Below are 21,534 nucleotides of genomic sequence, written 5' to 3'. Positions count from 1 at the left end.
CCTGCTTCCTGACAGTCATCAGCACCATCAATCTCATCAGAGCTTTTGGCATGAAAGTCTTTGGGCCAGACAGCATCTCTGTGCAGAGAGCAGAGCTGATGGAAGCAGGCTGCCAGGTCACCCAAGGACTTCAGCTACCGTAGGGCTGGTAGGGAGAAGGTGCAGTGTCCTGACAGGGTACAGCTTTGTGGGTAAATGAAGAATATTGAGCAAACTGTACTTACCGCAATCTCTGTTACTAAAATATCAGTAATACTTCCCAACACTGTTACAAAATCAAAGACATTCCAGGCATCTCGGAAATAATTCTGTCAAATGAGAACACAAGGGGATAGGGAGATACAGGGGTTATCATCTCTTTGCAAGACAATTTCTTTGGTTGTTTGCTTGCTTTTAAATCATGAAATACAAGCGTTTTAAGTGGAGAGGGAACAGCTGAAAGCAAATGAGGAGGGCACATACCAGCACACCAAAGGCAATGATCTTCAGCACACACTCCATTGAAAACATGGATGTAAAGACAATATTCAGGCATTTCAACATTTCTTCGTATGCTTCTGGAGCATCATAGAACTAAACGAGGATGGAAGGAAGGCTGTTACTGGAAATCATTTATGATGGCAGAGTAAAACCTTCCCAGCTGACTCAACTGACTGCAAGGAGTTAGAGCATCCCCAAGGAGCAAACCCACTTTGTGCAGGCTGAACCAGGAGCTGCAGAACTCCAGAGCCTAGTTCCCATTCACCGTGCCTCATCACAACCAAACCACCCCCCACAAGGCCTCTAAAAATCGTGAGGAAGATGAGGAAGAAGTGATAGTTGACCCTGCCAAGCCACTCAGCTCTCGTGTTGCGAGCACAAAACCTCTACAGCAAACACCACGTTTTCTAGCCCATAATTGCAAAGATTCAGTAACAGCTCACCTTCATCATGAGAACAATAGTATTGAGTGCAATCATGACCATGATAAAATACTCAAAGGGAGGGGACACCACGAATTTCCACATCTTGTACTGAAATGACTGCTTGTTCTGAGGCATGTAGCGGGTCAGCGGCTTGGCGCTTATGGCGAAGTCAATGCAGGCCCTCTACAAAACAAAAACGGGGTGAAAAGAATACAAAAAAGGGCTGGCAGTTCAATCAGTCAGAGCATTGCTGGCAGTAGAGCATTTACTGGAGGATGGTACCTTTAAGCATTTCTTACACCCGATGCAAGTAGTGATTACTACTGTAAAATGCAGCCCATCATCCCCACATTGTGGTCACTTCTCAACCCTGATGGATCTACTAAACCCCCACAGTCCCCCACAACCTAGGAGATGGCCTTGCATCACTCAGCAGGTCCCAGTCCATTGCTGCTTAAAGAAATGAGTTTTGAATTCATGGGCTCACTTCAGAAAGCACTTGGCTAATTCCTCCTGATGAAGAACTCCAGAAAACTGAGGGTTAATGAAGATGCTATTTGTGTTTTAAAAAAGTATTATGAAGCTCAGTTCTGTTCTAGCACACAACCAGGTAATAACTTCTTTGAAAAGCGAACCAAACCCAACCATCAAATTACCCAACAAATATTAATGGGTGACCCCTGAAAGATATCTCTAGTTGAAAATTTCTACACGAAGGAAAGTGCATTAAAATGGTGTCAATTCTGAAACAATTTCTCATGTATGATCGAGATAAAAATTCAAAACCTCCAAGTCTGTCATACCGAAAATCTCAGCTGGAAAAAAAAGTAAATCATGTCTAAATATTCCACTTTATTTTGGACTTTCTGTTCAAACAGACATACAGTTGAAACACTGTAGAATTGATTAAAAGCGATCTCTTTTAATCAAAAATTAGGTTCCAGTTTCACAGTTTTTGAAGGAAAAGAGGGTTGGGTTTTTTTTGGAACCGCAGGCAGACCAGACAAAGGATTTTACAAATACTAAAATTCCACCTGGGTTCGTGAAGAAACTGGATACCCTCGTGGAAGAACAATACAGAGCTGCTGCTAACTACAGCGAGACCACATCTAACAAGGTTCCTTTGTTGGAAGCAGTGCTGATTGCTAGAGGGCAGAAGGAAAGCATTGCACGTGCTTGCGCTATTCTCACGCTCCTCCTGAGACATCGTTTGGCTGCTGCAGGAGGACTCTGTCTGAGCCAAGCAAAAACAGGCTGGTAAGGGCAACTTTCCACTGGGGAGCAGCAGCAACTTTCCCTTTGATTTCTGATGAGCAGCCACTGAAATGCCAAACACTTCTGCACATACACACTCGAGCTCAGAATCAGCACCATCTCCACTTTGCAGCAGAGGTGTGATCCACAGGGATATGGACACTGCCAAGCTAAAGTGCAGCATTGGGGGACTGTCCCTGGTTTTGTTTTTATGCAAAAGGCTGTCAGAGAAAGTCTGTAAGGGGACTGATGTCTATAGCCTCTAAGCCTTGCATTCAGCACACGACACCACGTGCTCTAAAGCCCCTCCTGGTGCAGCAGGGATGAAGAGATTGTCCCCTCAGCATCAAAGTGCCGTGAATCCCCAAGGTGCCACCTCCCGCAGCTGCTCAATCCAGAAGATGTGGGTACCTCATTTTTCTCTAGGCTGCATTCTGACATCACTTTATCTCCTTGCTCTTGGAAGGTGATTATGATTAACGCCACAAAGATGTTCACAAAGAAAAAAGGGAAGACAACAAAATACACCACGTAAAAGATAGACATTTCCATTCGGTAGCCAGGGCTGGGACCCTGTTCCTCGTAGGTAGCATCCACTGAGTGCTTCAGCACACTGCAAGCAAGCGCAAAGAGAGAAGAAAAGTCAATGAAATCACTGTGAAGCACCAATGATACTGTGATAGTCATTCACCGGCCTTCACTTGCATGGAGGGTTTTCCACATATGCTCAGGTCAAACCTGTTTCCATCACTGTGATTAGGAAGAAGTTTTCCTTGAGGATATTTTTAGGGAAACCCTCTCTGTTTCCAACATTCTGATGAATGGTGGCAATTTACTACGCACAGATCCACATATCCACCCTGAGCAAGGGAAGGGAGAGGATATAGATAGATCTGGCTTCTCTTCTGCTCTGGTCAATATGAATGAAATAAGAGTGGAAAAAAGGGTATTGATGGCCTTCGAGTACCCAGGGGAAGGTAAGGGTTTGAAGAGTTGAGACTGATGCTGGTTTAATCTTTATTTTACTGAATAGCTGAATGTGGAGGACAGCAAAGTCTGGCCACATAGAGATCCCTAATCATGAGTCTGCGTGTCCCAGCAGAAATGTCTGCCAAAATAAAGTCATATCTTGAACAATACATACAGTCTGGGGGCTCAAATATCCAACACATGCTCAGCTTGAGCGCAATACTTTTCCCCCTCCTTTTCTTACATCTCCATGATAAATTGTGCACCTAAGGAAGGTGTGCATGTCCAAGAAAAAAATGCCTAAGCATCAGTGTGCTGAGAACGCTTCTCACTGACTCATTCTATATTCAGGCCAGGGAAAGTTAAATCTTGGCTGACTATTCTTCTTTCCCACGCCACTTGTTCTGTACATGTCCCTGAGCCACAGAACGCTGCTGCTACCTCTGACCAAAAGCTGGTGGTCCCTGCCTGCCCCATGTACTCACGTTGGCCACCCTTCTCCTGTGGAGACAGTGAAAAGTGTCAGCAGAGCCCACAGCACGTTGTCGTAATGGAACTCGTATTTTTTCCATTCTCTGGGCTGCGCCTCCACCTCATTTTTTTCATAGTCAAGGTACTGACCCCTAGGAACAACAGAGATTCAGATCAAATGGGAGAATTAAACCAAATCAGTCGTGCTATAACTCAGTGAGAGCATTGGAAAGTCCTGGTAACAGACTCCAGCCATACAGAGCCAAGAAACAGCCCCAACATTTGTAGAATCCCAGAATGGTTTGGGTTGGAAGGGACCTTAAAGCCCTTCTAGTTCCAACCTCTGCCATGAGAAGGGACACCTCCCACTCGGTCAAGTTGTTAAAACATAGGTAATATAAGTAAAGGCTAAAGGAGCCTTAGGTCCGAGCCTGAGCTTTAAGAAGGAAATAAACATCTGCAATGCACTGGGCAAAGCTGGCAGCTAACAGCATGGTGACCCCCAAAATGTCTGACCTCACAGAAAACTGTGCTGACTGATGGGGAGCAGTCTTTGATTCCTACTTGAAAGCTGTATCTAACTTTTGGTCCTGATTTGAGTGTCAGAGGTTCAGGCTCAACATCTGGAGAGCTCTCCTCCACCCTTAATTCTTCTATAATTGCAACTTTTCTGCAATGCATCCGCTTTGCTGCAAAGCAGAGCTGCATGGAGAGCCCTATGGTATGTGGATGGCAGCAGAGAGTGATGCAGGTGAGCAGAAAGAGACAGTGCTTGTCTTGGGGGCCAAGGAAAACATCCATAGGGGGAGCAAGCACCTCCACAGTCTGCTGCAAAGGATAAAGTATGATAGAGCTTTTGTAACAGTCAAATGCAGACCCTTTTCCTAGCTAACTGGAGATCTTTAACTCTCTACTGATTCTCTTTTGATTATTCATTCTGTTCTCTTAATTTGTGCAAGCTCTGAGGATAAAGGCAGCAGGTAGAAAGAGTAATCATGCCACCCCTTCCAAACCACTTCTGTGATTTATCTCGAACTCATACCAGTCCTAAATGGAAGAAGGAACCTTTTCCCCTAAACCATTAGCCACTTGAGTAATCACTTGCTAGCTAAGAGTAGGAATGGAGAAGTCATATAAAAAAAGCAAAAGGGAAAATTCACCTCTAAGAAGTATCTCTCCTTACAGGAGCCCTCACCAAGCCCAAGTGACGCAGCTCCTGGACAGCCAGGGGAACCCACAGCCCCTGCTCCTGCCATACCTGCAATCCTTCTCCAGCTCTTTCGACTCGTCGGTGCAATAGAAGAATCTGCCTTTGAAGAGCTGCACAGCAATGACAGCAAAGATGAACATGAAGAGCATATAAACAATGAGGATGTTGAGGACGTTCTTCAGGGAATTCACCACGCAGTCAAAGACAGCCTGGGGACAAGAAGACAACGAGGTCAAGGGGCCAGAAGAAAGGCAAAGTGCATTACCCTGGCATCTGGCATTGGCCCACACGTGAGAGCAGTTACTCAACAGCTAAACCCGTGTGTGCTTTCATTGGCTTGCACACCGACTGTTTGGTAGGAGAAAACATTGGCTCCCAACAACTCCTGCTCGCTTGATGGGTTTGGCGTGCCACTAAGTTGGGGTTTTTTTTGGTGCTGCCCACAAAATCAAGAAATACCAGCCCTAAGCTAACATTCCCATGGCAAATCATGAAATGAAAAACGACCATCCATAATGGATTGGGAAAAAAACTCATGAAATCTGCCACTCATTGGCCGTTATTTGAACTGTTTGAATAATAAGGAAAACACACCGGATGCAAAACAACCAAATCCTCTGAACAGCAGTGAAGTGTCTATCAAAGTTAAGTATGAATAACCTAGTGAGCATGTGTCACTTCTGAACTCTCTGTGAATAACTTCTCATACATTCATTTTTTGGTTATTAGTCACCGATTCGTTGTTACAAGTGATTTGCGACTTAATTTGAGTCTGAGGAGTTTATCATAATTATAGAAATGGAGCTGTGCTGCTGCCTGAGCACAGGGCTTGTACTATGCTGTTTCTGTTTCTCTGAATGGAAGTGAATAATTCCCAGAATTATGCTCCTAATGCAACACAGAAACCCAAAATTAAAACACTGGAAGTATCTCTAATCACTCTATTAATCTTGCTGATTGTTGTGTACAAGATCTCATCCAGGAAAAAAATGGAAAAGAGTTTTGAAGACAAGCCATGTGAATCTGACTTCTGCTTCACAAAGATTTCTGAATACTTCTTTAGAAATGGTAAAATTACTCTGTAAAATGACTTGAAAGTAAGGAAGTCATTCAACAGAAAGCGAACGCTTTGCAATCTGCAGTAAGACAGAGCTGCTCTTGACTGCTGCATGACCCAAGCATTGTGCATTTCAGATTTCCAAACAAATAAAGACCATTTTCTACATTGTTCACCACCACGCTTCCTTATCTCGGGAGGTAAATTTAGTGCACATGAAAATGCATGAAATGAAAATTATTTAGGCATGAATTGCGGGTAAGGACAAAGGCAAATCTGTATAATAAGTAACTCTAATTTTTATGTAGCACTATGTGAAAACAGGAATCGTCAGACGTTGTTTCACCACTGCAAAAGCATCCTTCATTTCTCCCCCATCTCTCAGAGAAAACAGCCTGAAAGCACTAATGAGGCGTGAAGACGTTCTATAATAGATATTCCAGAATTCCAAAATGCAGAAATGATTAAATTTTGTAACATCTTCCACTGTCCTTCCAGGGCTGGCTCCATCTCAAAGCATTCTTCAGATGGTGCTGAATAAGTAACCACCAGACATTACGTTTATTTCACTTTGCAGCTTAGCGTTCTGGAGATGAAAGGGTACAGCTATAAAACCCCACACCATGCATTCTTTAATAGAAGAAATGAACAGATTAGAACTCCTCCCACAGCAATGCCATTTCTCTTCAGATAGACTACGGAAAACCTATTTTCTGGTGCATCATTTCTAGGAGCATCACATGTGCAAACAGTAATTTAATTTACGTGCAACGTTTTTTTTGCCTTTCTTTTTTTAGAAGTTTGATTTTTATGTGGCTTCACGATAATTCACAAACTGTGTCCAATGTTTGCAAAATTAACAAGTGTCTGACATTTGCCAAACATCTGCATGGCTATTTTTGTAGATCTGGCAAGGAGATGAATTGCAACAAAATAAAAGAAACAAAATTAGCTCGGATGAAGTTAACTCCATCAGCTTCCACTCAGATCTGCCGCAGACCTCCAGAGAAAGCAAGCTTTGGGGTTGTTTGCTCTCTAACCTTTAGTTTTGGCAGCCGTTTTATGGTCTTCAGTGGTCGCAGGACCCGCAGAACCCGCAGCGACTTGATCGTGTTGATGTCCTTGCCTTTGGTTCCTCTGCAAGGTATGAAAGGCACAAGAACAACAGAGGGAACAGTTTGGTCCTCAGGACATTAGCAAACCACCCAGTGCTACCCAGGGGTGTCACGTTTTGGTGCCATCCTCCCCTTGGATGCAGAGGGCTGCAGGCGACCGCTCACTTGTGATGTGTGGAGGGAAGCTGGGGCAGCACATGGACACTGCCAGACTCAGCCTCCAGTGCTCTCCAGCACTTCCCACCTTACTTCTAAGCGTCCCCAAGGAACCAGTGGCCTTCCTACCCCAGCTCTCCTCTGGCAGCGCTCACAGCTGGGCAGCACATATGGGCTGATGCCATTGGGAGGCTCACTTCAAAAGTGAGAAGGTCACACTGGCTGCTCACCCTGCCCCAGGCAGCTTGGGAAGACAGGAGGACATTTCTGTGTGCTCCTGGTACCTCTCTAGCAGGGAAGCTGCATTGGGACCAGCAGGCAGTGATCAGTGGAGACTCTTTGGTGAGAGGCAGTGCTGTGCTCAGGATCAGAGCTGCTCTGTGTGCCCACAATCCTGCCCTCAGGTCTCTTTTGGAAGACATGCTACCAAACCCATGCTGGACCATGCAATATGATGGCATATTACATGCCTGGAACAGCACCAGGGCAACTCCACACTTATGCATGCAGGCGCTGTAAGTCAGACTATTTTTTTAGTTCTTGTGTGTGCATGACATGAGGCCATTACTCTTGTCACCACAAAGAGGAACTAGGGGGAGAAAGGAGCTACTTTTCTCGTGCACTTCCAAAATGAACGGAAAAGAATTATTTCCCTCCCCACACAGTTACATATTCTTCCAATCCAACTGCAAAACAAAACGAAACGAAAAAGGCATTCTCCTTCATTTAGTATGAAGTGAAAATGGGATGGAAATCTTTAACAGAGTTTAATTCATGACTGGAGGTTTGGGTCTGAGGCTGAACTGGGGTAACACAGGTGGGAATGAACAACATGTTGAGCAGATGCTGATATACCTACGCTAGTCTTCAGCTTGCTAACAAAGTTTGTCTACCAGGAAAGCAATACAAACACAAACAACACCAGAGACCCCTCGCAGTGTGCACAAGGAGTGAGCTGCAAAGCCTACCCACAGCCTGTTAGCAGCCAGCCTTCTGCACCGTGCTGGAGAGGCACAGAGACTGGGAAGAAATGACCTCCTTTTGTGGGAAACCGACATTTCTGAGCCCTGCCAAGTGGCTTTTTGCAATCTGGCCACTTCTAACAGACCAGAAATTCAGCACCAACACTGTGTTACTCAGTACAAATACTGGGCCAGATTCTGCAGCCTGGAAACACACATTCCTGTGACACATCCAGACTTTTTTTCACAGTTATCTGTAACTGCTGCTGTCCTGAAATACAATTAGAAGTCAGACATAAGTAATTTTTGGAGGGCTATAGGTTTTGTCCTGATGATCTCTACATAGAATATAACCTGCCTCAGCACGTGATTTAGAAGGAATGGAGAGGAGGAAGAAAGGAATGGAGATTTACCTGCTCTCTCCCTCCCAGTCTCTCAGGGCTGTTTTAGGGCCATTTTAGCAGCAGCAGCAGCAGATGGAAGCTGCCTGCTGGCAGGGCTTGTGTCCATGTGGCTGTGCTAATGCTCATGGAGTTACAGGACTGATTTCATACTGCAAAAGAGCCATTACATATTTAAAAGGAATATTTTTTCAATTTGTATCAGAGACCCTTTAATCTGGTCTGCATGAAGCAGACAGACAGCATAGTTAAGCTGGTTTTCCCTTTAAGTCTGAAGATAAATGAAGACTTACTCCATGTTCAGCTTTGCATACTTGCTTTCAAATCACCAACTGCTATTGAGCAAGAAGCAGAGCAGAAGGCAGTGAAGAAGTACGAGCTCGGGGATGCAGGAGTGAGAGAAAAGCAAAGGAGAGAGGGTTGAGGGGCAGCAGGAGGAAAGAAAAAGCACATAGGAAGAGGAAGGGACACCTTGGTCCAGAAATATAATAAATCTTTGGCTGTTTGTAGCCACATTTCTGGTCTGTAAATGCACTCACAGCCCAGCTTAGCAGCACCGCCTCTCGCAGGTGGCAACTGAACCTCGACAGTCCTCAACTGGCTCAAGGCTGAACCACAGCAAATTCCCATCCTGTATCTTCCCAGCATTCCTGATCCAGGAGATCTGAAATCCTATTTGCTGTGCTGCTGTTTATTTGTGTCAAATAACAATTGCAGCAGTAAGGCCTCAGGAAAGTGAAGCCTGAGATGGGAACAGAGGTAATTCTTGGCTCTGAAGGAGCCATCTCAGGTATTAAAGGGCTGGCCCCAGGCACGGAGCAATGACCTCTGTGGATTTAACACTGGGGGGATGGTTAACCCAACCTTCTGGTGACAGCAAATCCTTCCTCTTTGCTGCATGATGGATTAAGTGGCTTTTTCCTCACCCAAGGAAGTGTGTGCAGACTGCCCTGAGAGCTGGGAAGTGAAGGGAGACAGCTCCAGCCCTAAGAAATTCCTTCTCCCTGAACGAAGAACACTAAGAAGGGTTGATTTTTATTTTTCTTTCTTTCAGACACCCAAGCAAATTAAGAGTATGAGCTAATTAAATGTTAATAGGATTTATGATCTAAGTCATATGGAGGATCCTGAAGAATCTTACTTACTTCTTGTCACTAAGAGCTTTACCATAAGAGAAAGCTTTTCTGAAGGACTGGTGCTCAGAGTCAGAGCATTGCAAACTGCATTTTGATTAAATGTAATTTGCAACTATTTCAGCCAAATAGAACCAGAAGAAATGGTTTTGCTGTGTTCAAGAGTTACCTGGACCATGATGGTTTTTTTCACTACGCCAGTACAAAAGCCACAAATCCCAAAAGAAAAGGCCCAGATGGAACTAAAATTCTGTCAAAAGGGGCATGCAAGCACACATTTGACCAGAGCAGTCACACCTACACATATGTCACCACAAAACTAAATGGGTACGGAAGGAAAAGATCTGTAAAAACTACCAAATTTGTAAGAACTATGGAAGAGCAAGCAAGAGAAAGACAGCAAACAGACCCAGTGACCTGCAGGGGGAGGGAAACAGGAAGGAAGAAAAGGAAGAAAAAAAAACGAAACCAAAACTTATGTCAGTCCTGGTTGCATCAGCCAGTACGGTTCTCCTGGAGCAGCTACCTGGAGTCTCCAAGGCAGCATGGATGCCCCAGTGAGGAGGAAAGGAGGTCACCCTGCCCTGCCTGAGCTCAGAGCTGCCTTCTGTGTCTCAGGGAGAAGGAAGGAAGAAACGAGCAGCCGGAGTTGGGGCCTCAAAGAGCCCTCCTGGTGTGCTGCAGGGGAGCGAAGCCCACTGCTGGCCCAGGGCTGTGCTGTGACTGCAGGTCCCTCTGTGTGCCCTGCCGTCCCCAAGGGAAAGCTGCTCAATGCCACCAACCAAACAGCCCCTGCAGATGCCTAAGTGTCACTTTTCACACCTCCTCCTTTGAAAATCGCACCTCCTGTCCTCTCAGGATCTCTCCCACTCTTTTCAGGTCAGGCGGGGCCAGGCTGTGTCACCAGAGCTGGAGACCTAAAGCTGCTTTAGATCCAGCACTTGCTTTCCAAGAGCAAAACCACTCCTTTTCAATTAGGAAATAACAATCTTTCTGAACTCACACATCAGCAATGCAGCCCTCATGGTGCCCTCAAGTATTTCTGATGCTGATCTACTGTAGTTGCTGACATTCTGATCAAACGCAGCACCTGTCACCTGGCTTTCTAACCTGCTTTTATCCTGTGGTTAAAGGGAATTGGAATGAATGAGAGCTGTTAAGGGTTAGACAATGTTAAGATAACTTTTCACTGAAAAATGGGACAGAGGGGTCGATGCGATGGGTGTAACATGGACCATTTCCACAGTGGTAAGTGTGTGTACACACATTTGACAGGCATAACAGTGCAGCAAGATACAGGAATAACATATTACCCCATGAAACTCCTAGAGAGAGATTCCAGCAAGAAGAAGACAAAGAAAGAGCAGAGTCAATGACAAACATAAGGCTATACAGTGCACCCCATGCAACTGCAGACACGTGTTGGCAGAGAAGCCAGTCCCATCCCACTCCCATCGAGTCACTGTCGTAAAAATAAGCACACAAGAAAGCAACAGAATGGCTGTGCAGCCATACCCACACATCCCCCAGAGCTTCAGCCCTTCTAGACGTGGTACTTAAGAGACAGGGCTTAACGGGCAGCGTTGGTGATAGGTAGGCAGTTGGACTAGATGATCCTAGAGGCCTTTTCCAACCTTAATGATTCTGTGATTCTATAAGTAGGCAGGGCAAATGCACCTTCATCCCTCTGACACTTTGGAGGTTGTATCTTTGGCTGTTTGGCAAACATCATCTGATTTTTCAGGGAGTAGTGTGAATCTCTCTGTGTCTCAGCCACCCTTCCAGTGCCAAAAATGGAAAAATGCAATCTCTCTGCTCCTATTCATCAGCTATTTCTGTGGAACAAGTGGGCTTTACACCTAGGGCTGGTAAATTTGGATGACATATTTACTAGCTTGCTTTAAGCTCCTCTGCTTCTGTTTCCCTAAAGACTAAAACAAGTCTGTGTTTATGGCAAATTTATCTCCAGAAAAAGAAAAGTATTTCCCCTTGAAATGCATTGCTAAACGGAGGACATTATTATCATTATTTTTTATCATCAGTATTATTAGTCTCTCCAGCATCTCACCGGGGATCTTGCTTTCAAAAATGTTTAAACTACAGCAAAGCATCTTCAAAAGCTGCAGGCGGAAAGGCTGGTTTGAAAGACTGAGTTGAACATCATGCACCTCGCAGCAGTGACTGATGCCATCTCATATGGCTACATAAACAGTCTGTTGCAATATTCCAGATAGAGGTAGGTCTGTTTTTCCTAGGTTTTCAGACACATCACATCACCTTGACTGGACACCCACCGGGTCAAGAACAAATTAACTCACACCATCTGAATGGAGATCACAAACAGAAACTACTAAGAGCTACATTAAGTACATTTCTACAGCGACATCAGCGATGGGTGACAGGACTCTGGTATTTGCAAAAACCCTCTAACAAAACAATGAAAATCACCCAGCTCATTCCCCAGAAGCTCATTTTCAGGATTACTAAAATTCAGCAGGGTCACTGCATCTGTTTGGCTTAACCAAACAGCACAGTTGAGCTAAGGAGCTTGCTATCCATCCAAACTTCATCTCAACAGTCTGATACTTGTTAGTATTCATGACTGGGCAGCAGGAGCAGAGAGCGAGCCATCTCCCCATGAATGACTGGATTTCCTGCTTTCAGATGAGAGCAGAGATAGCAGAAGGGTTCTCTCAGTTCTATGTCAGCACTCTCCCTGCCAGCTGAAATATGGGCACGTAGCAGCAGTTACAATCACAATAAAAATCACAGAAGAAATTCAAATTTTTCCAAGCCTCAGAAATAGGTTTGACTCACTTTAATCTGGAAGGTAGTAAATAGGCAGACAGGTTTTATGCATTCACTTTTGTAAATCCCTGTTCAATGATTGCTCAAAGAGCATGTAAAATAGAAACAGCTTGGGGCACGCTGTTATGAAGCACAGTCAGGGGATGTACAACTAATTTATTTAAAAGCCGATGAGGGGTTGTTAGATATTCATGGTCCAATGTGAGCAATGGGAAACCTGAGCACAAAAGGACTCGGAAGGATAAAAAATTATTCATTCTAATGGATAACTTGTCCAAAATAAAATCTTTTTGAAGAGAAAACATTTTAGAGGCAAACCCTGATGTTTGCTCTTACGGCTCAGAAGAATTTACCCACTGCCCCTCCCCCAGTCTGTCTATAATGTTTGAATTCCTAATGGAAAAAGGGAAAATCTCAGTGAAACACAGAACTGGGTATGCATGCTATGCATGCCAGTATGAGGGGTGCTCTGAAAGTAACGCCTCCTGTTTTATTACATTGTCCCACGACGTCGTAGGCAGACGTTAGTGGTACAGCAGTAGAGGTTGAAACATCTCACCAACATTCCATGGCTTTTTGTGGCTGTGCAACTGATGGCAGCAGAGCAGCAGTGTGACAGAACGGTGTCCGACATGGAAGCGCGTATGAAGCAAAGGGGAGAAACTGAATTCCTCCATGCAGAAAAAATTGACACTGGTTGACATTCGTCAAGACTTGCGGAATGTTTACAAAGACCAAACTGCAGGGGTCAGCACAGTGAGAGGAGGGTGGTGTGTTTCAGCATGGAGATGAGCCACGTTCCAGATAGCCATGCACGGCCCTCACTCCGCAAAAGGAAGAACACTTGGATCAGCTCATCTGTGCGAATCAGCAGATCGAATCAGCAGGTAACTGTGTATAGAATATCAGCTCCAATGCACTGGAAATGGTGGTGACAGCGCTGGAACGTTACAAAGTCTGTGCCAGATGGGTCCCACAAATGCTCATGTAGGAACAGAAATAACACTTCATGCAAGCTTGTCAGGTCCTATTGAACTGGTGTAAGGTTGAAGGTTGACTGTTTCCTGCATCACACGATTACCAGTGACAAGACATGATGTCATCACTACTGCAGGCAAAACTGCAATCGTGGAGCTGCAACATGAATTCAGCACTGAAGGAAAAACTCAAGGCACAGCCCTCAGAAGGTGAAGTGATGTGTGCTGTCTTTTGGGATAGGGAAGGTGTGATTCTTCAGGATTTTCTGGAACGCAGACAAACCATCACCTCTGTCCATTACATTGCAATGCTGACTAAGCTGAAGGCTCAAACTTCCAGGGTCAGGCCAGAGAAGAAGACAGCCTTCCTCTTGCAACACGATAACACCAGGCCCCATACCAGTTTGAAGACCATGCAGCACACTGTCAATCTTTGCAGGACTGTCCCACCACGTCCACTGATTTGGTGCCTTCTGACTTCCATCTCTTTGGGCTGATGAAAGATGGATCACACGGGCAACGTTTTCCTTGGAATGATTCCATCATAGCAACTGTGAAACAGGGCGTCACCTCTGCTGGCACAGATTGTTCACTGACATTGTTCATTGCTGGTGTAAATGTGTAGTTAATGGTGAACATGTTGAAAAACAGGGTTTCATAGCTGAGAATTTGTTATATCAAACAGTGTTATCGTGCTCTTGGTACTGTTGTAGTTTCCATAAGAACAGGTAGGAGGCATTACTTTCAGAGCAACCTACGTACCTGTGACTAATATTATTTAACATTTATTTCTCTCTTCAGCCTTTATATCTCAAAACAGCTTACCTTAAAACAGAAAAATCTTTTTTTTTTGAGAGGAGATGAGTGATAATCAACAGTGGCAAAGTCTCTAACAAGGGATGAGATGGCAGCCCCCTCTCAACATACTTGTACTGGGCAAAACTTTTTCCCAGATCAAAATAATTATGTAGCACAGGATTGGGCACAGAAAGCCAAACCCCAGTATCTCTATTGAAAATATTGCTCTCAAATACCAGCTTAGGATTGAAGAATTTGTGCACGTGACTTTAGGTCTGCTTTTTCTGTTCTGTCTTTAATACATTCTACTTGGTAACGGAGAAATGCTGTTCCTCAACTGGTTCACAAATCATTCCAGAAATTCCATGTCCTGTTCATCTACTGCTTGCATGAGTCCAATCACTGTAGACACTTTTTTTATCCAGCATTCACTATGAAGAACAATGATCTAAAACACAGATGTCACAGCTCTCATGCGAAGGGGATCTTGACACTTCAGAAAATGAAAACCTCCTGGGAAATATTCCAGACCAACATTACCAGAAAGATCCCAGTATCCTTTTATGCTGGTAGCAACACATAAGCATGTCAGAGGAGCAGCAGATATGGCCATCTGCCCAAAAATTACCATCAGCCTGAAGGAAGCAAGACACGCTTCCACAGTTGCCTGACAAAGGTGAATGGGTTTTCTCATTAGCAAGTAAAACACTGCTAATTTCTTCATCTTCACTAATCATCGTGTCAACAAACAGGTGAGTGGATTTTGGACATGGGCTGCTAATCGTTCACTGTAATTATTCAAGTCTAATTTAGCAGAAAATTATACTGGCCAATTTTCAAAGCCTACTTGCTGGTCAAGCACAGAACTTCTCAGAAAAATTTCTGCACCGCAGTGACTCTGTGTCCCAGAAATACAGGGGGGTAAATTTCCTTCTGCCATCCAACTGTGAGCTCCCCAAATTCTGAGGAACCTGCATGGCTCTTCCTATGGTCTGTTCTGAGAAAAAAAATGTTCCAACTAAGAGCTAATTTTCATTTTATAAAAACAAATTATCTGTGTTTGTTGCATAAAACTCTTTATGACACTAAAGAAGCACACGGAACCTTATTTAATGTCATAAATAGAGGGAGCTATTAGCAGTAAAAGGAAACTCTCTGGAAATACAAATACGCTGAACGAGAGAGGAGGGCAGAAATACCAAGGTATATGAATCATAAATGTGAATCATAAGTATCCATAACTCTAGGAATAATGTTCTGTAAGAAGTTCACTGAGCTCTCAGCTCCGTTCATCAACTATTTTTTCATTGCAATGACAATTTTTAAAACAATTGCCTGAAGAGAGAAGACTGCCACAAAGCGTTGTGACGCTTGCTTGAAAAGAAGGTGGCCAGAAGGTCCCCAATGTCTTGGCTCACAACCTTTGAAGGAACAGCAAATAAACTCACTCCAAGGCTGGGAGCATTTCCAAGAGATCAAATGTAGATCTTTTTCCACCCAGCTGTAAGATGATGAAGAGCAAAAACCGGACATTTTTCTGAGGAACTGATTCACAAACACTGCACCTGAGCTGGCCATGCACCACTCTCCTGCCTCGCCTGCAGTTTATTCCCTTAGAAACCTGGGTGATAAGAAGAATGTACTTACGAGAAGGCAAATGCCACCAAGGCCCCACTGACCACAATGAAGTCCAAGATGTTCCACAGGTCACGGAAATAGGAGCCAGGGTGGAGTAACAGCCCCAGGTCAATCATCTTAGGAGAAAACACATCCCAAGAATGAGTTTCAGCAAAACAAGTATCAAATTAAAGTTAATGAGGCACAGAGGAACCTCGACCAACAACCCTTCACAAACCCTTCTAGGTTTGGCACCAGCTGGGCAATGTTGAGATATTGAGTCATGCTGTGTATCTCTATAAGCACACAAAGAGCTCTGTCACAGCCAAATTTGAAGCCAATAACTATAACCAAATGCATGCCAGAAAACCACACTAACTGTTGTATAAATTCTTTTCATAGATGCACATTAATTTATATGAACAGACATCTGTGTGTGATAATAGTTTAATTTTATACTACCTCAGTCCTACCAGCTTAGTAGGAATTAATGCTGGGAATAGGAGGTTATAATGAAATACAAAGAGGGGATGAGAAGACCCACAGCCAAATGCAGCAAAGAAAACTCCCACTCTGGATCACTTACTAAAGGATGCTGCTCACTGTGCAGCCTTACTTGCTTCTGCATGAGCCTGATTCTTCCTTAAATGCTGCTAAGGATCTTCTAATTTAAATGCTCAACGTGAAACTCGATAAACCAAGCATCAGCTGCTACAGATATTCCTGATCAGCATCAAAAGAAAATGGAAGAAGCAGACGTGTCTCAGTGAGGTTCATCAGCTGCTGAGTCCTGAGCCACGCACAGACATTTCTGCATCGTGCACCCACCTTTCTCAGCCTCTTACACAACCACAGCTACTAAAGATATCTTTATTTTCCTCTGTGAAATGTGAGACTGAAAAGAATGAGGAAGGCGGCTACAGAGAAGCATCTGTTACGTATTGGCTACTTCTGAATGCTGCTCCTGATTTAAAGCTTTTCATCACCAACACCCCCAGCAAGCTCTGCTGCACTCCACCCTCTCCCTGCAGGTTCCCAGAAATAGAAGAGTGTGAATCTGATAGGCGAGGTGAACGTTTGTGTGGAAAGACTCTTACCTTGATCACCATCTCGAAGGTAAAGACACCCGTAAATATATAATCCAAGTACTTCAGAGCCTGAATTGGAAAGAGAAATAAGTGTACGCTGAAACGATCTGCGTGTGAGCAAAGTGTAAAAGGTCTCTTTTAGCCATGGTCTACTAGGCACAGCGCTGAGGGATAAACACCCTCTTCATGGAGGTTGGACACTTTGAACAGAAACTTAAATCATCCCGTTTCAGCCTTCAGTATTTTTTCCCAGTCCTTGCCAGCCCACAGAGTGCGTGCCCATGGGTTGCTTCAGTGCACCTGCATACCCAGCACGTTTAATAAGGCAAAATGGATATTACAAATCAAAATATTTGAACATCCTTTCCTGAAAAGCTTGTTTGCCAGCATCTGTGCAGCGGTCTGGGTTTTTCTGCTGTAACTGATGATAACACTATTAAAGACATTGGGAGCATAAGAGAGTGATAAAAACCCTTTTGTTAAAGCTCATTGCACAGTTATTAAGGATGTGGAAGAAAGATTGCTTGTAGATACTTCAGCTCATTACCTCTATAGGGATTCCTTGATCCTCGTTGGAAAAAGATGATACTGACAAGACTCAAAGGCAGGAGGCCAGCTGCATACCACAGATAACTACGTCAAAGATTCTAAAATCAGGCGACTGCATCTTGCAACCTGTGAACCCCCAGCCCTGCATGCTCACTGGTGCCCACATAGCAGGCTGTGACCACCTCTGTGCCCCTGTTCTGCTGTGGGTGTGCTGGGGGACCCCGCTCTCTGCTGCAATGCTGCACTGGTTGGGGTCACACTCCCACTTCTCAGAAGATGAACCTTCTGAGTTTGGCTTCATACCCACGCATAAATAATTTCCTACTGGTTCTACTCATTATGCCAAGGCAACAAACCGCTTTCATACCACTTTTTTGCTTCCTCAGATTCTGCTCCTTTGGAGATGGGAACCTGCACGCGTATAACTGCCAGGAGAAGAAACACAGCTTTATTCTGGCCACACTGGCCAGTACTCACATCGTTCCTCGGCGATTCTGCTTGGACGGGGTCTTCTGCTGCCAGGGCAATGCTGCTGAGGGCAATGACGATGAGGATGACCATCTCGAAGTAGCGCAGGTTGACGATGTAGTGGAACAGACGCCGGATCCTGCGAACGACAGAAGCACGTGGAGGAATGCTGCAGGTGCCCCCCAGCAGTAAGTACAGCACGGTGGCAGAAGGACAGCGTTCAACAAGAAGGACATCTTTAGGATTCTTATCACAACAACGATAACAAAATACAAACCAGGATTAACAGCTTTAATCTCAAGCTTGCAACAGTTCTGCGGTGAGATTTATGATAAAGCATTTAACATCTCTGTACTGCTCCTTCTTGCAAAGCAGTGATGTGCATCTATCACAAGAGCACTATCAGAAGAAAGAAATCAAGTCTGAATGCCTGAAAGACAAATTACACGCCCTTCAAACCTATTCACTTTGAACTGACAGAAAGAAGTCCTGTGAGTTCAAAACTAGTTTCAAAATCCTTCTAATATCAAATAATCCCTTTGAAATTGACATGTTTTAGGTACTTCGAGACCCTCAGCTGAATCTGGCACTGTAACTGTGACTGTTCGTTCTCAGAAGCTCTCTTTTGCACAGCACCTCTTCCTGCACTTTATTCTGAGCCATTCCTTATACGTTGGACAAATACTTAAACATAATATATTTGATAAGTTTAATATTCTGGTTCATAAATGGTGTCCAAGAAAAGTAACAAATGCTTCGTTTTCTAAGCAAAGGAAAACTATTCCTATATTTCAGCTAATTTACAAACACTTCACAAACACTTCACAGCAAATGCAGAGAACTCTACATAAATCCATTGAACAAAGGTCTTCAGTTCTGTCAAGAATCAAATCATGCATGCAACTAACCAACAACCTTGTTATGGAAGATGTAATTCAGTTACTGTATTGCATTTTCTCTAACCAAACATCCAAAGAGTCAGATTTTGCTTTTCGCATCGACTTACATCTTCCTTTTCTCTGGATTACTAATGGGTGCAGAATGAAAAAGAATTACAAATATCAAGGGTTCAGATTTCATATGAAGCAACACGAAGGAAAATGTTGTGGTTTCCTGAACTCCTTACTCTATTCCTTGACAGTAGAGGGTTATCATCTATGTTCTCTATGAATCCATACAAACGAAAAACATCATTTTCAACGACTGCCTGTAATTGCAATTCATGTATCAAATTCAATTCATCACAGAAATAACATCTTTATTTTTAGATCTTCATCATTCATAACAACTGATGAGAAAGCAGAAGTATGAGTAAACCTCCAGTGGTGCTGGAGGAACCACCATAATGCATGTGTGTTTGAAAAGGGTGGGTGGCACTTGGGAAGTGATGCATCTCATTAACGTTTCCCAAACGCCCTTTCTGGCAGGACCTGGGTCATGTATCCCCCATGGGGTTTGGAAGGGAGCTAGTTAGAAAGAGATGGGGTGAAAATCTTCCCAAGCCAGAAAGCAGAGAGACCTCTCCAGAGAACTAATCAGCAGCCACCACATTTAGGGGCATCCAGTTGGGTTTGCATCTTGCCCAGAGAAAGAGAAACAAATTGCTGGCATTCGTGGAGCTGGGACTTCGTCTTGCTATTTCTTTTGGGTCCTGTGTTATAACACCTCTCTTCCAGGCAACTTTTTTTTTTTTTAATGGTCTTTTTGTAGAACTTCTGGTGTGGAGAGCAAGAGATATAAACAAGAAAACTCCAGCACCACTGAACTCTGGAACACAAGGCTCAGGACGAGGTGAGAAAAGGCAATAGCATGCAGCAAATGACAAAATTTTTCTGTTTTTTTTTTTGTCAGCACAGTCTGCTGCTCAGCTCAGACCTTTCTTGACCTGGGGATGCCCACCTCCTGCTCTCAGGAGGTAGAGGTTGCTAACTTTAGCAACACTTTTGTAGCTAACACTCATTTTTGGTGGTCATGTCACAACAAAAAAGACCCAAGTTCCCAAATAACAGGGAAATACTGCTTCCTTACCCAACCAGACAGGGTCCAATCTCCATTCAAATTCAAGCCTGTCTCAGACAGCTGCATTTTCTGCTGCACTATGAGCGCACCCCAGCTAATGCTCTCCCTCCTATTAGCAGCATTTTAGACAAATTCAAAGGAAATTATTTGAAATAGTACAGCATGATCGCAGCATTCTGATAAGGGAAAGCCTTCTGCACTTTCAGCTCAGTTATCCTGAAGATTTCTGAGGTTCATTGGCAGGTGGCTGGAGAAAACCAGAAAGAACAACCGTCTCTTTCACGGATCTCACACAGAAGGGGCTCTTGTCTTCAGTTCATTTCCTTCGGAGATTAGATTAGCAGCAGTTCGAGTCATTTTCCCTCTCTTACACCTGGCATTGAGAGTCTCCAGTCTTCCCCACTGATACAGCTGCACAAGCAGAGTGTATGACCCTGGAGCAGGCAGTGAATCACAGGCCTGGGTTGCAAAGGAGCACAATGCTCATCCAGTTCCAACCCCCTGCTGTGTGCAGGTCACCAACCAGCAGCCCAGGCTGCCCAGAGCCACATCCAGCCTGGCCTTGAATGCCTGCAGGGATGGGGCATCCACAGCCTCCTTGGGCAGTGGTGTAGGCTGAATTACTTTGTGGGTACTTGCATTTAAAGGAGAGATTCAGCCTGCCAGACCACAGCTTCTACCACAGATGCATTTCTGATGTCAAAGATGAGCACATGGAGCGGACCCTCCTTGTTCCACTGACTACACAGGCATTCAGGATGTCTCATCAGGACAGTAGAGAGTCAACCACTGTTTCCTTTAATCAGCTTGCCCTAGGAAGGGGCCAAGCCTACTTCTGGAACCTGAACACGCAGAGGACAACCTCAGAGAACAGCAACTAAGATATGCAACACGTCTACCCGGGCCAGAGAGAAGCAGTCACATCTGCTCCTGACAGATATCTGGGTTGGCAGAAGTTTCAAACACCCTCTGTTGCCCTAAGTGACTGCTTTAAGTGACTCATAGGCCTTTATGCTACAATTATTACAACCCCCGCTGCACTTGTCTAGTCCTGCAGCCCTTCAAAGCGACACATTCTCTATTTACAGCCTTTGCGTACAAAGCTCCCCGTGAGGCAGAGATGCCTGAAGCAGAAGAAATGCTGTAATCCCAGCAGATCCCACAAGCTGTACTCTCAGACTTAGAAAATGGAAATAAATAAATAAATAATCGTGCATTTCCGATTCAAAGTTTTCGGTGATGTGGGAGTAATGGAATAATAGAAAAAAAATACAAATTCCAGCAGACGATCCTTCAAGGATCTGCTGCCATCACAACCACCTCCTGCCTGCGCCTCCTGGAAATGTCTCCTCCCAGTGCTACCCATCGCCCTCATCACTGGCAGCCACATTTCCTGCAGTGATCTACAGCTGAACAAATAACTGCCCACAGTTAAGAAGGGTCTGCCTAAACCATCATCGTTTCCCTTTACTGGCAATTGATTCTCCTAATGAAGCTGAGCTGAACAGCAGTATCTGGTTTGCAGCCGCCACGAGCTTTTGATTTTCCAGTGCTTTTGATAGGCAGAGATGAAGATT

General features: G+C 44.4%; 1 protein-coding gene across 10 annotated transcripts in view; it reads right to left on the bottom strand.

The window, feature by feature from the left end:
* The window catches only part of LOC128073142 (voltage-dependent N-type calcium channel subunit alpha-1B-like), a 260,445-nt gene that overhangs the window by 44,336 nt on the left and 194,575 nt on the right, over positions 1-21,534 (bottom strand). For all 10 annotated transcript variants that reach the window (XM_052667614.1, XM_052667605.1, XM_052667604.1 and 7 more), the window contains 10 exons: positions 17,948-18,077; positions 16,931-16,990; positions 15,864-15,970; positions 6,907-7,003; positions 4,858-5,018; positions 3,614-3,751; positions 2,571-2,772; positions 924-1,088; positions 463-573; positions 225-308 (listed from right to left, as the gene is read on the bottom strand). In XM_052667614.1, the coding sequence (XP_052523574.1) occupies positions 225-308; positions 463-573; positions 924-1,088; positions 2,571-2,772; positions 3,614-3,751; positions 4,858-5,018; positions 6,907-7,003; positions 15,864-15,970; positions 16,931-16,990; positions 17,948-18,077 (1,255 nt within the window). The remainder of the gene's footprint in view (positions 1-224; positions 309-462; positions 574-923; positions 1,089-2,570; positions 2,773-3,613; positions 3,752-4,857; positions 5,019-6,906; positions 7,004-15,863; positions 15,971-16,930; positions 16,991-17,947; positions 18,078-21,534) is intronic.

Source organism: Tympanuchus pallidicinctus, unplaced genomic scaffold, assembly GCF_026119805.1.
Source record: "Tympanuchus pallidicinctus isolate F22 unplaced genomic scaffold, pur_lepc_1.0 scaffold8, whole genome shotgun sequence".
In the NCBI taxonomy this organism is placed as follows: domain Eukaryota; kingdom Metazoa; phylum Chordata; class Aves; order Galliformes; family Phasianidae; genus Tympanuchus; species Tympanuchus pallidicinctus.
The sequence above is the reverse complement of the archived record's forward strand: the minus strand, read 5'-3'. Positions and strand labels throughout refer to the sequence as shown.